Source organism: Pezoporus wallicus, unplaced genomic scaffold (genome assembly GCF_028554395.1).
Source record: "Pezoporus wallicus isolate ANWC-B61680 ecotype Strahan unplaced genomic scaffold, APGP_CSIRO_Pwel_v1 contig_5524, whole genome shotgun sequence".
NCBI lineage: Eukaryota > Metazoa > Chordata > Aves > Psittaciformes > Psittacidae > Pezoporus > Pezoporus wallicus.
This window is the reverse complement of record NW_026636622.1, coordinates 267868-281162: the sequence shown is the minus strand read 5'-3', so window position 1 is coordinate 281162 and position 13295 is coordinate 267868. Positions and strand designations below refer to the sequence as shown.

Genomic DNA, 13295 nt, shown 5'->3' with positions numbered 1-13295 from the left:
GTGTGAATTTGCTGATATCAGTGTCAGGTTATTAAATGTTGGTATTTATTAGTCATTTTAACAAATTGGAACACTGAAACACTAACTAGCACAGTAACAGTTTCTGCAGGCTTGACAAACATCTAGCAGTTGAATAATTATTAGTTTCCCATATAATACAAGCCACAGTCTGATGTTAAACTGAAATGCTTGCCTAAATCAAGCTCATGAGAGTCACTTAAGAATTTTGGATGCAGATAGTTCAGTAGAGTTGCACTGTTTCTAATAGAGCTTTTGATCTTGGGAAATGGGGAAATGACTTCTAATAAAGGCCCTTTGGGAGAGAATGGTGGGAACAAGGAGAGGGCCTGTCCTGGTTTTCTGCTGGGATAAAATTGTCTTCCTAGTAGCTGCTACAGTGCTGTGTTTTGGCTTTAGTATAAGATTAATGTTGAAAGCAACAATTAAAACATTGGTGTGTTAAGTAGTGGTTTCTCATGCTCAGTTAGTGATGAGGAGCGCAAGAAGCTGGGAGGGAGCACATCCAGGACAGCTGACCTGAACTAAGTTAAAACATGATAGGGCTCATTGTAAATATTTTTCAAATCTTCAGATCTGTGTGCAAAGGAAAAAATAATTGAAAATATGCGGATGACATTAGAAGAACAAGAACAGACGCAGATTGAACAAGAAGAAGTGATTGAAGCCAAACTAGAAGAGAACAACAGATTAGTCTGGGGTAATCTATGGAAAGGGAGCAGGGAGGCAAAATTATATTGGATCTATTGTGATTAGATACTTTAAATTTATGATTTTATTTGTTGACTGCTATTTAGGCATTAATTTTATGTAGTACATAACAAACTTCTAACAGTTAAAGGCTCTTTTGTCCCTTTGCAGTCACAGCTGATAAATTCAAGCAACTTTAGAATAAGGATGTGAATGTGCTCAAATATGCATTTAAACTCTATATTATATAACCTCATTTTGTGTACTGACTAGAACTGGAAGTATGGAAGCAGAAATTTGGAGAGCTGAATAACCAGAGCGATAGTGACTGGCAGCAAAAGATGAGCAAAAATGAGGAGAAAAACATAAGTGAAAATGAGGAAATAATGAAGCTGCAAAAAGAACTGAAGGTAAAATATGGTGACGTCATTCATACTTAGTTTTAAAGCCGTAACTTTCATTTAGAAATCTACTTTTTTTTTTTTTCTGTGTCACTGTCTTCAAGAGCTAGGGCATCATATGGCAAGCTGTTACACTAGTAAAGGAAACCTCCTCTATAAACTGTTGTGCACCAGTACAGCAAAGTCTGGATGCAATATCTTTGTAACATACAGCATCACTGATGCCCTGTAAGGAACTGCACTCGTCCTTATGTTATGCTACCATAGATGTCTTTTCATAGCTAGGCTTCTTACAGTTGTCTTAGCTAATCTAACTTATGATAGCTATTCCAAACCTCATTTCTGTCAGTTGCTTTTGCAACTAAATCAAACTCTTTCAAGATCTTGCACTTGCTGTATGACCTGTAACCCCTTCTTGTTAGGCTGAGAATTTAAACTTAATTCTCACTGGATTAGAGAGATTTTCCTTCTCTCCCCACAAGCGGCTATTTGAGTGCCTTCTGTTTTATGTGGATGGATGTCTGACAAGAGCTTTGATTGTGATAGGAAAGGAGGCAAAGTTGCTGTGGATTGAAGCAACATTCTTTGGTATGCCCTATCTCTGCCTACTATTCAAACCGTACTGTACTCTTTGCCTTTCAGTCTTGAAGTAGAAGTAAGTTTTCTAACATGTCCTGCAAGGCAGTGTAAAAGATTGGGAATTTGTAAGTTAGAGTCTGTTTACTTTTGGTGTAACTTTTATAGTGTGCTCACTCAGCACATTTTTAGATGAGGAAAAAAAAAAGGTTCCATGAAGATGTGTCAGTCTGAATAAAACTTGCTGAAAATCGTTCATTTTTTTTTTTAATACTGAGGAACATATGAGAGTGTAATACTTGCACTTGGGAATATGCTAGAGTAAAACTGTGTTAGGATTTTTATCTTTTTGAAAGAAATCCGTTTAATGGTAATCCGGATTTTGAGATTTTTATTTCTTAAGCTCTACCTATGGTTTTATTTCTGGTTTAATTAAAATAGGAAAATGAGGCAAAGTATCAAAATGATAGAAAGAAGTGGCTGGAGGAAAAAATGGCACTCGTACATCAAGTAAAAGAAGCTGAGATCCTTCACAACAGGGAAATGAGAAAATTTGAGGAGGAAAGAGAGCACCACATAAAGAAACAAGCAGAAATTGTAAGTGACTGGAGGTCTTAGTATATTGAATCTTCTAGTGTCTTTAGTACAGAGCAAATCTCATGTGAAGTGTTAACAGTGTGGATGCTTGAGGGTAGCTGACCTTTGTCAAAATCCCCTCACTTTATCACATGGTGAAACCTAGATGAGACCATCTTGTTAAGAAAAGGGAAGAATAGGAGGGTCACAAAATGAAAGAGCTTAATATGTAATAGAAGTTACCGTGCCTGTTCCTTTCTATCCTATCACCACCTCACTGAATTCTTCAAACATTATTTTGTGTGTAAAACACTAATCGGTAACCTACACTTACATGAATTGCTGCTTAATTGAAGCTAAGAAAACATACTTTGAAAAATAGGATTGTTTGTTTGGCTTTTTTTCCTAAAAGCAGAAGTTAACAAAAAATCTTCTTTTGAGATTTAGAATAAAAATACTTGATTAAAATGCTAGTGTTTTTTTTTTCCTGTATCAGCTTCAACTGAGAATTAATAGCAAGGTAAATACCTTACCTGTTCACCAGACTGCATCATGGTTGTATTTCTTGAGTATATAAGATTATTAAATGAATCTGTCCAATCTAAAACTGTATTTGTATCCAGATATAGTTGGCAATGACTTTCTGGACCTGCAATCAGTACAGGAGGGTATTAGGAGCTTAAGATTACTTTAACATTATCTGTGACTTTGCTTGCCTGAGACTTGCTCGCTCTGATTTTATTAGTAACAAAGAGTATAAATATAGATGCATATTTTCTAATTGAAGTGTAGTTTGCTTTTGTATATTTTTTGTAAAAAAAGTTCTATGTGAGCTTTGTAAGATCAATAGAGGCTTTCAAGTTTACTTGGGCCATAAAATAGTAATACTATGTGAAACCAAACTATCAGAGCAGTTCAGATAGTGTGTAGAACTGGCATTCAATTCTGATCTTTTATTTTTTTTTCCCTGTTTAGGAAAGACTTGCTGCTGCACAGCTGATAGAAAAGGACAACAATCTTCAAAAGTGGCGTGAAGAAAGAGATAAATTAGTAGAAGCTTTGGAAATGCAGCTCAAGACTTTGGTTTCTAACACCACACAAAAAGATAAAGAAATAGTGGAACTGAAACAGGCTGCACTAAAGGATTTGAGAAAGGTTCTCTCTCTCTTGTTCTTGTGGGATTTATTTTTTCTTTTTTACTTTGTTATTCATTAATTCTACAAAACACAATACTTTCTGTGTTTTGGCTCTATTTTTTCTTCTTACTGTCATATTGAAGCCATTAGCAGCTCATTAAAAATAGAAGCTTTGTTTGAAACTGAATTTATAACAGTAACCAAAGTTTCAAAACATTTAGTGGTATATTTAAAGTCTTTTTGATCCTTTGATTGCAAAGTTGGACTGGAGATCTTAAACAGTTATCATAGCTGCTGCTTTTTTCGCAGCCCCAGGGGCTTAATGAGCAAATGGGAGGTGAACTATTTATAACCCCACATAAGTAGAGTAAAAAAAATTTACATTACATCTTCCCTGGGTGTTACATGACTTCCCTTCACTTTAAATAGTGACCACTCATACATGAAATTGTTGGCTTTTTGTTGGATAGCTGACTGGTTTAGCTTGCAGTTCTAAACCTGATGCTTCCAAGTAATGATGCTTGTGTGTATATTTTCTTTTGCCAATCCTGCAATTTGTGGCATTTTTTGCTATGTTTTTTAGGATGAGGAAACTGATATAGAAGAACTAAGGAAACAGCTGGCTGAGAAAGATGACTTTATAAAGGAACTGAAACGGCACGTTAACCATGGAAGTCTTCCGTCTATGGCAAAAGTACCTATACCTGAAGAAGGACAAGATGAAATAGATCAGTCTGTAAACAAAGAGGTATGGTTTGTTATGGAAAGTATGTACTAATTATAAGTTTTTAATAACTTTTGTTGTTTTCTCTATATTTCAGCACATTGGGAATCTGACAAAACTTATTGCTCATAGTTCTTCATACTTTGTCTTCAGTTCTGAGTTCTTGTTCATTCTTTCCATCTCCCACTTTTGCTATCAGAAATAGGGTACTTACATTAATAGAATACCATCTCTCGATATGTTGTAGAACTTACATACCTGAGGGGAAAAGTAGTTAACTAATCCAGGTTCTAGAGATTTGAAGACATTGTAGTGCCATTTTAGTTTGATTATGCTCAGGGAATTTCGGCTCAAAACTTTTGTGATATTGCCTCTACTGTGGTAATAGAGATGTTTCTGTAATAGGAGCTTCCAACCTATATGGAGGTTCAGAAGAATAAAGAAGAATAAAACAGTATCTTGCATCCCACACAAAACCAAAACAATATTTGATGTTTATGCAAAGAAAATATCAACTTTGTTTATTTCTGGAAGGAAAAATTGAAAGGCTTGCAGCTATACTGAGACTTCCAATTCTGACTGAACCCTTGCATGTTAACTTGAACAGTATTTAATGATATAGTTCTCCTGCTAAACTGAATTAATTCTGTGTGGCTCTATTGCTAATTAATAGTTAACAAGGCTGAAAGTGGATTTCCTAGCAATCCCTCCTCTGGCTGCTAGAACATGCATTTCTCCTCTTGCTACAGAACTGGAATGAATGACAAAACTCATCTCTTCATCTCTTTCCTGTCTACTGCCAAATAAGACTGTCTGGCTAGATTCTTGCTAGTTCATCAGTTCAGCTAGTGCCATATAGATAAAGCTTGTGATGAATGAGGGAGGACAGAGTAGCTCTCAGAAGGGCTACTGCTTTACACAGCTTTGTAATAACAGGTAAGAGAGCACCATAATTTTTTTTTTTTTTTGCTATTAAAGTAGTTATTGAAGAATTGTTGTGAACACTTGGGGCTGACATATTTACCTCAAGGAAGTAGAGACAATACTTGCTCCTATGGGTAAGTGGAGCTGTCTAGGAGGATTATCATGTGAGAAACTTCTGTTGATGTTGAAGTGAATGGGGTAAAGTTTTGGGGGGAGAAGTCAAATAATTCCTGGGATACACATTATGATGATAAAGAATAAAAACTAAAGCATTCAAGGGGATATGTTTCCTGCCATTTGAGAAGAGGCGAAGAAGATGGCACTCTGATTAGGACAGGTTAAGGCTACTGGAGAATTATGGAGCTGAGGTTTACAAAATCATGGTTGCGGTGGGTAAGCAAAAGCCAAAACTGTCTTTCCTAAAATCCTGCAAGAACTGGGCAGCTGTTAACAATTAAAGTAACTTATTCCTATCTGAAGCCAGTAATGATCTTCTGAAAACAGGTACTATCAACAGGGAGTAGAAAAATTTGTATTTGAAATTCATAACTATATTCACAAATGGGTACTCTGAGGATTAGGCAAAGGTATATCCTTTGACCCCTGTAATGCAACAATTGAGAGTGCTGGGTGAGTATGGAGAGAACAGATGACAAGGTGGCCAGGATCACACATCTTATCCCTCAATAACAGCATCTCCCTTTCCCACCGTTGGAGGCAGAATACTGAACTAGATGGACTGCTGGTGAAACCCAGCAGGACATTTCTTATAATCTCTTAGCATGAATAGATTTTTAGTGATTCAAAATGTCCTGTTTCCTGTTGCCAAAACAATTCTAAAAGGTTTTGGGGTTGGTTTTTTCATGGTTTTTTTTTGGTTTGGTTTTTGGTTGTTTTTTTTTTCTTCTGTAAATCTTTCTTGATGATCAGATCACCTAGTTTTGTTGCTCTTGGTAGCAATAAAAGCTGTATCACATAATCATGTGAATATATCTGACCTGAATCATATGTTCTTGAAAACTTACCTGTTGCTGAGACTTATAAAGTGGCGGATTGTTAAGCAGAGTGAGGAAGTCCTCATCGGTTTAATTTGGCTTGAATCAGTCGAACTTTGTTACTTGCACAATTAACTTCTCTAAGTGTAGAAGGGGGAGGGAAAGCTCCCTGAAAACAAGCTAGAAAAAGACTATACTTTTCTCTCAAGCTCCTATTACTGCCCAGTTCCTAAAGAGCAGCAGAGTTAACATGAGTAAAATCATGTCAATGCTACTACTGCTAGCTGTGAAAACTGACTAGTTGTCTGCCCTTGAGGAAAATGACTTGCAAACAAAGTGTCAGGCTGAGTTCAGCAAGCAAGACTAAGTTCTGTGATCATGTATGGAAGTGATAACTTTTTAAAATTTAACAAAAGTTTTAGAAAATAAGAGTTGAATTCTGCTGTAGTTGAAGTAGATTTCTTTGCTTTTATTGGAAGTGTTCCAAAAGCTGACTGCTAGAAAAAGGAATGCTTGCTTTGCAATCCACTGGAGAAGGATATGTATTATATCATTTAAGTCATAGTTATTTTAAAGTTTGTTTTCTTAAAATGTTCCTATGCTTGCAGGACCATTCTGAAATTGTGCTTGACTCGTCTGAAGTGTCTACAGAAAATGGAAAAACTGATCGGTTCCCAAAACCAGAGATGGAAATCCAGTTCACACCTTTGCAACCCAGTAAGATGGAGGTGAAGCACCAGGGTAGCTCCATACCAGTTACAGTTAAAATGCTCAAGCCAAGAAAGAAAAGAAAAAGTGAAGAGATGGATGAGGTATGACCTAGACCAGCTGACATATTATGTTGTGCAGCTTTTCTCTAGTACTCTGTTAAAATCCTATCTTCCTGATTCTCACTGAGACCCAAAAGATATATGTAGGGTATATTTAAGCTTCTTCAAACATCATCCTGTCCTCCCCCCAGTCAAGTGAATGAATCTCTGGCCTGTGATGAATAAGGTGATAGACTTCAGTTTATCCAGACTCTGGCCCCTTGTCTCTGGTTTGCACTTTCTCTTCACCTTTTACATTTCTCTCTCCCTACAAGCACCGTTTGCTTCTGCCTCCAGCTGTGATATATGTGGGATTGTGGACCAGTTCTATAGAATTTTTTCTTTTGATTTAGACAATTATTGATGTCAATTATAAACCCCTCTAATGGTCAATTACAAGTTAAGTCTGTGAGCTTAATCAGTGCATTTCAAAGTTTCAATACCACTTCCTTCCACTTTTCCTCCAGCTTGTGTTCTCTTTGATCTTTTTGTACTTGAAGGGACTATGTACCAACACCTGAACCTCCCTGTTTTCTGTAGGCCTTAATACCTCTTTAATTTCTTCAGTTGTACTAGATTATGTACTCCAGCCCTCTTAATGTGCTGTGGTGTTTACATGTGGGACAAAGGCTTCACAGCAGTCCAAGGTGGTAAAAATCTTCACTTCTTCACTTCTCCTACCTGAACTGCATGTTCCATCCCTCTGCCTTCTATCAGTGTCAAGACAGTTTTCTCCAAGACACTTAAGAAGGCCTTGAAACCATAAGACCACATTGTGGTGGTACTTTAATCATACTTGTGGGGCTTATGAATCTCTATGCTTTTAAGGACTTCTGAAGCTGACAGGTGACTGTGAGATTGTGGATGATAGGTAGTAAGTGATGTCTTAGTGAGTGAACTTGTCTCAGCTGAAGAGTGAAGCATCTGATGCTTTTCTAGCATTTCTTGCTCAATCATTCCTAAGTGATATGTTTTTTAATCTCTTAATAAAATAGCTAAGATAAATAATCACTTCCATGATTACTGTGCAACAGGGCTTCAATAAACTCATTTTGCTAAATCTGTTAAAAACTGTGTAAGTTAGTTCATCTGGAATTCAACACTTCATTCTGGAAGCATGTCCAGAGCTGATTTAAGTCTCTTGTGGCTTGAAACAGTTTTCTTTTGAGAGTAGTTTTTTTTCTGCTTGCTGGCAAAGTAGGTGAAAAATAACCATCATTCTGAAGGCACTGAAAAAGTACCAAACTTTTTCTACAGATATTTAATCTAATGTAGTTATAGAATCATAGAATAGTTAGGGTTGGAAAGGACCTCCATGTTTTTAGAGATTGTTTTACCTATTCATTTAAATCCTTTCAGTGTAGTTTGTGTTCATATCCTTATGGGAGAACATTTAGCTAAGTAATTTTTCAATAACATGAAACTAAATTTAAAAGTATCTTGCTGTTCTGTTCACCCAAATATGACTCTTAATTTGGTATGCTAAATATATTATAAAGGGATTCAGCAACTTTACATGTCACAAGTCTACTGAAGACACAATTTGTTTTTTAAATCGTCTGAAACAGAAAAGCATGTTGTCAGCCGTAAAAGTAAGGGCTGGGGGGAAACCTGTGGTGCTCAACCACATATTGCTCATCTCCCTTTTTTTTTTTTTTTTTAAAAAGTGGTGTAGTTTGGGGTTGGAATTTTTGGGGGTTTGGGTTTGGTTTTTAAAAACCCACATCTTTTGCTGAGACTCTTTATAATTAGGCAAAGAACAAAATTCTCTTTCTCTTCTAACGCTGTTATCAGTTGGTATGGCTATTGGTTACCTGAAATCTCTTGGCACCAATTAATGAGATAAAAGTCATCTTTTAATGGCAGCTTAACGCTGTCATGTTAAGCTGTCTATGTCACTGACACGTTTTTATAATTGTCACTGTAAATCTGAATTTTCATTTAGATGTATTGAGTTAACTTAAATTTGTGTATCTGCTTCTCAAATGTCTTAAAGCCAGAAGTATAGGAAACAATAGAAGGAAGAAAATAATAAATGTCTGAATGTTTTGACAACAGGTATTTCTAGTTCCCTTCCACAAGTGTTTCGCATTCAATTCACATTTGAATAATTACTTCTATCCAGTGTTAGCCAGTGGCTCCCTACTGTTGGTCTCAGCACTTAAACAGTGACTGCTTCTGTAATATAAAAAATTGTTGTTTTTTCCAGAAGAACCCTAGGTAAAATTTGTCATATTTATTTTCTTAGGATTTTGTGAAAAGTGAGAACGCAAAAAATGCAAGACCTGCTATGACTAATTCACCTTCTACAAGCAACAAGAAAATGGTTTGATTTTATTCTATTTTTGAAGTTAGTTTGGCCTTTTCTGTAAAGGTGGACTTGTGAAAGGAGCAGAGATATGCAGCAGTATCTTATCTTTATCTATGTACTTGAATAGGATTCTAAACATGTTATCTTCCTAAACTCAATAAACTAACCAAAAAGAGTAAGTCTGTATTTACCAATAATGTGTACTAGCTGCACTGTACAATCATTCATAGGGAATGAACTTTCATATTGAATATTGAACATACTATTAATATACATAATGTTATAGGCAATGCCTTTGAAGTAAAAGCAGGGTTTATTTCATCTATATGCAGGAAAATTATTTTAGGCATTAGTAGTAAACTGGGTGGGTTCAGAGGATGGGTAGTAGATTCATTTTCCCCACCAGTTTTCTCTTGTTTTAGTTATAACTAGAACAGCTGGTCTAATGAAATTGCCTACAACTTTGAACCAATTTTTTTTTTCTTTAAGGAACTGTTTTCTATATTTCTCATGCCCTTAAATGTATTTTGTGAAACTTTGACAATGTTTTTTAATTCTGGGTGTAAAACAAGGCTGTTTATATTTTTTTGTTGTGGTAGTGTCATTAGTACAGTGAACAGAGGTGTCAGTAGGAAAGCTCAAAATGTCAGCTTGAAAATAACATTGAGGTAAAATAAAATGGAATTAAACTTTAAGATGAGCATTGCTTAAGTTGCAAATTGACTTTTGTATTTTTGTACAGGTGTCTACTATACAACCTAGAAAACCATACCCCTTAAGAAAGCAAGAATCCACTTCAAGTAAAAACTCTGCTAAGAAGAATGGTGGAACACTACAAAAAATTGGAGACTTCTTCCAAAGTTCTCCTACTATTATTCAGTCTAAAGGTTTGTACAGAGCAAATAGTCTTATTGCATATTCTCTGGGCATTGCAGAATAGCTTTTTTCTACTGTAACCTATTAATACATATACTATTAAATGATAAGTCTGCTTCATTAAGTTGCTGTTTTGTTTATGAAATAAAGGAATCTGAACTGGGGCCTGCTATATTAAATCTTGCAGAGCAGAAAAGGCTGTCTTGACTGCAAAGACCACATGGTTATGAAGTTTAGGTTGTGAAAGGTAAACTGGATGGAATGAAAGGATGCAGTGTGGAATATATGCATATAAATTCATCATAAAAGACATAACTTAAGCTCAACATGTTGGAGTTACTTTCGTTTTGCTTACAGTAAAACAGTTAAGGGCACTTTCAGGGACTTGTCCTGCTGCTCTAAAGAGAAAAAGCGCTGAATCCAGATTCTAAATCTTACCTTGTTCTATAAGCGATCCCTCCTTACCCACACCCCACCTCTCCACCACTTTGTTTCTGTGGAAACTGTATTAATGCTTTTCTTTATGTACACATGTGGGAGAAAAAATGAGTTCTAAAGAACCCAAAAGCTGGTGTCTTATGAAAGTATTTGGAAGACTTCAATAAGCTGACTATGAAGCGATTAATGGGTTTCACTAAGTTTAAGCATAGCCTTGGGAAGATTAACTGCTGGGACTTTCTACTAAAGAACATGTTATTCTTTCCTGTATTAAAACATAATTTCTGAGTTACTGTGTTTAAAACAAAAATGAAATTAGCAGTGAGCACAAGGAATTGCCTGTGTTAAATTCTAAAAGATGCAATTGTTAAAACAAGATCAGTCATTATTCGGTGTGGGTGGTTAAAATTAAGATCTCTATACCAACTGAAAAACTTGACTTGCTACAGAGTACACTTTACCTGCTGTAAGACAGTCTAGATGAAGATAGTGGGATTTTTAAAACATTCCAGCCTTGTCAGATTTGTCTCCATGAGGACAGCATTGTCATCAATGTAAGCCAAATTCAGGGTACTCAGAATTTCACCCTGAAAATACATAATTTGGACAAATGAGGTCTAGTTTGTAACCTTTATTATGATGTCCTGTATTTTTAGTCTTTTACGTAACTTGCTGTTGTTCAGGATGTCTTCTTTTCTAGCTCATAATATGCATACAGTCATCTCTTTAGAGAGCTAGTCCTGCCTTGGTAAAACTACAGAAATACATAGAGAAAATTGACTCTACCCTGTGCTCCTGTCAGCACAAAGAAGTTTTAAGCCTGTTGTTCAACTTTTTTAAATATTTATTTTCCAGTGAAATCTGAATCCTAACTGATTTTAAAGGATACCTTTAAATAGCACATTAAAGCTTTTGCACCTGAAGCTATGGAAAAACTTTTCCAGCCACAGAAAACTGTGGTAGTCAAATACCACATCTGAATTTTTATATTTAAACTTCAGACAATATCTCTTTAATTTTTAAATTGTTTTTAATAAGGCTTGCTTTATTCATTAGTTTTGAGGTTTACAAGCACAGTAAGACATTAATTTATGATTAAATATTTTCATCTAGCAAAGAAGCTGATTGCAACAATAAGCTCTCCTAACTCTGCAGAACCAGAAAGCATAAAAGAAAATGAGCCGAAGCCAAAACGAGCTAAGAGAAAGCTGTATTCAACTGACATTTCTTGCCCTCTAGATATTCCTGCTTCTTCGGTAAGTGATTACAGGTTACTGTTCTGTCCACTGTGATCTACTTCTGTAATAGTGACTTAAAATGCACTATTAGGGGGACAGAACAAATGTGACGGTCTAATCAAGTTGCAGAAGAAGTTTGAAAATACTTATTTCTTGATTCTACCTAGCCATTGCTTTTGGCCTCTTCTTTCTGCTGTTTTACTTTCTCTGTCTTCTCACCTGTCCATAGATTTGGAATAGCATAATTGAAATACTAAAGCTACAAAAGTCTGCAAGTACAATTAACTTTGCAGGGCAAGTGAGCACCAAAGGTAACTTCCAATTCCATTTATGCCCAGCTGATATCTGTTACTGTAGGATGATGGTACATCCATGCTTTTCAAAGCACAGTTTAGATAGCCTTCGTGTGTGCTTAAATTCTGTCGCCCTAAGTCAGCCTAGAACAAGTCTTCTAGGCCAGAGCTTGATTTATGACTTCTGAAATCCACGTAGATGGTTTTGACAGTAACTATGGTTGCCCATAGTGAGATGTGCTATTGAATTTTCTGTAAATTGTATGAATGAATACAGCAGAAACAAAAATGTTTTTCACAGAAGGGTGAAGAAAACAACAAATGCAGAGCAAAAGAAGAAGCTTGGAATTAAAAGAGGAAGTGACAGACCAAATCCCAGGATAGCAGAGATAGCTATAGGAAATTAAGATGAAAATATGTTTTCTGAACACACTTCCTGTTTCATGAAATGAGTATTAGAGTTTAGAAGTGAGAGCTGGTTTCAAATCACATTTTGCTTTGGACCTTGGTATTTCTTTCAGGAAAAAATAAAGTGATTTTGTATGTCCCTGGTATTTGTCGTTTATTCTGATGCAACAAGAGATTTTCTGTAGTGGGGACCTCTGGCTAAAAGATAATAAGGAAATTTCATTCTGAAAACAACTTCTGGGGGGGGGGGGGAACAGGTTACTGGTTACATGCGTCTAGAAGTGCTTGTAATTTGTCTCTGAAGAAATGCTGAGTAACTCTTGAAATATAATCTTTCAGATTCTTATAGAAGAAAAAGCGAAGGAAAGTGATCATCTAATCATCAAGCGACGGCTTCGATCAAAACAAGCTAAATAATCTTGCAACAGCATGTTTGTATTTCCTTGTTTAGGTCATATTTCCATTATATTATTTCAGTTGATTGTACATAGGAAGTAATTGATATTTCATTAAGCTCTGAAGTGTGTGTATAGGTGTATACAATTGTTCTGATGTTATTAACTTTTGACTTCATTAAAACTGAATTGCTGCTCAAGAAAGCTTGTGTCTGAGTCCATTTTATTTTTGTTTATGTTTTTTTAGGAATGGTGTCTTTGGAAGTGTTCATAACTTACCCATTATGAAGGAAGTACGATGCCTGTTCGAAATAGTCGCTTTTTCAGGTGGCCAGTATACCTACGATTGAAAAAAAAAATTGACTACACATCAAAACTTGTATATGGCTTTGTCCTGGGTTCAGCAGTAGCAGTCATTTTTCCCCTTCTTGGTAGCTGATGCAGTGCAGTGTTTTGATTTTCGGCCTGGGAACAGAGGTGATAACAA

At 35.9% G+C, this 13295-nt stretch overlaps 1 protein-coding gene across 1 annotated transcript in view; it reads left to right on the top strand.

The window, feature by feature from the left end:
* Window positions 1-12964, top strand: part of KIF20B (kinesin family member 20B) — a 37198-nt gene extending 24234 nt beyond the window's left edge. Inside the window, exons 24-33 of the mRNA XM_057400999.1 lie at window positions 593-718; window positions 982-1118; window positions 2127-2282; window positions 3237-3416; window positions 3981-4145; window positions 6649-6852; window positions 9098-9175; window positions 9903-10047; window positions 11588-11730; window positions 12753-12964. Coding sequence (XP_057256982.1) covers window positions 593-718; window positions 982-1118; window positions 2127-2282; window positions 3237-3416; window positions 3981-4145; window positions 6649-6852; window positions 9098-9175; window positions 9903-10047; window positions 11588-11730; window positions 12753-12830 — 1412 coding nt within the window. The 3' untranslated portion in view covers window positions 12831-12964. The remainder of the gene's footprint in view (window positions 1-592; window positions 719-981; window positions 1119-2126; window positions 2283-3236; window positions 3417-3980; window positions 4146-6648; window positions 6853-9097; window positions 9176-9902; window positions 10048-11587; window positions 11731-12752) is intronic.
* Window positions 12965-13295: the final 331 nt, after the last annotated feature.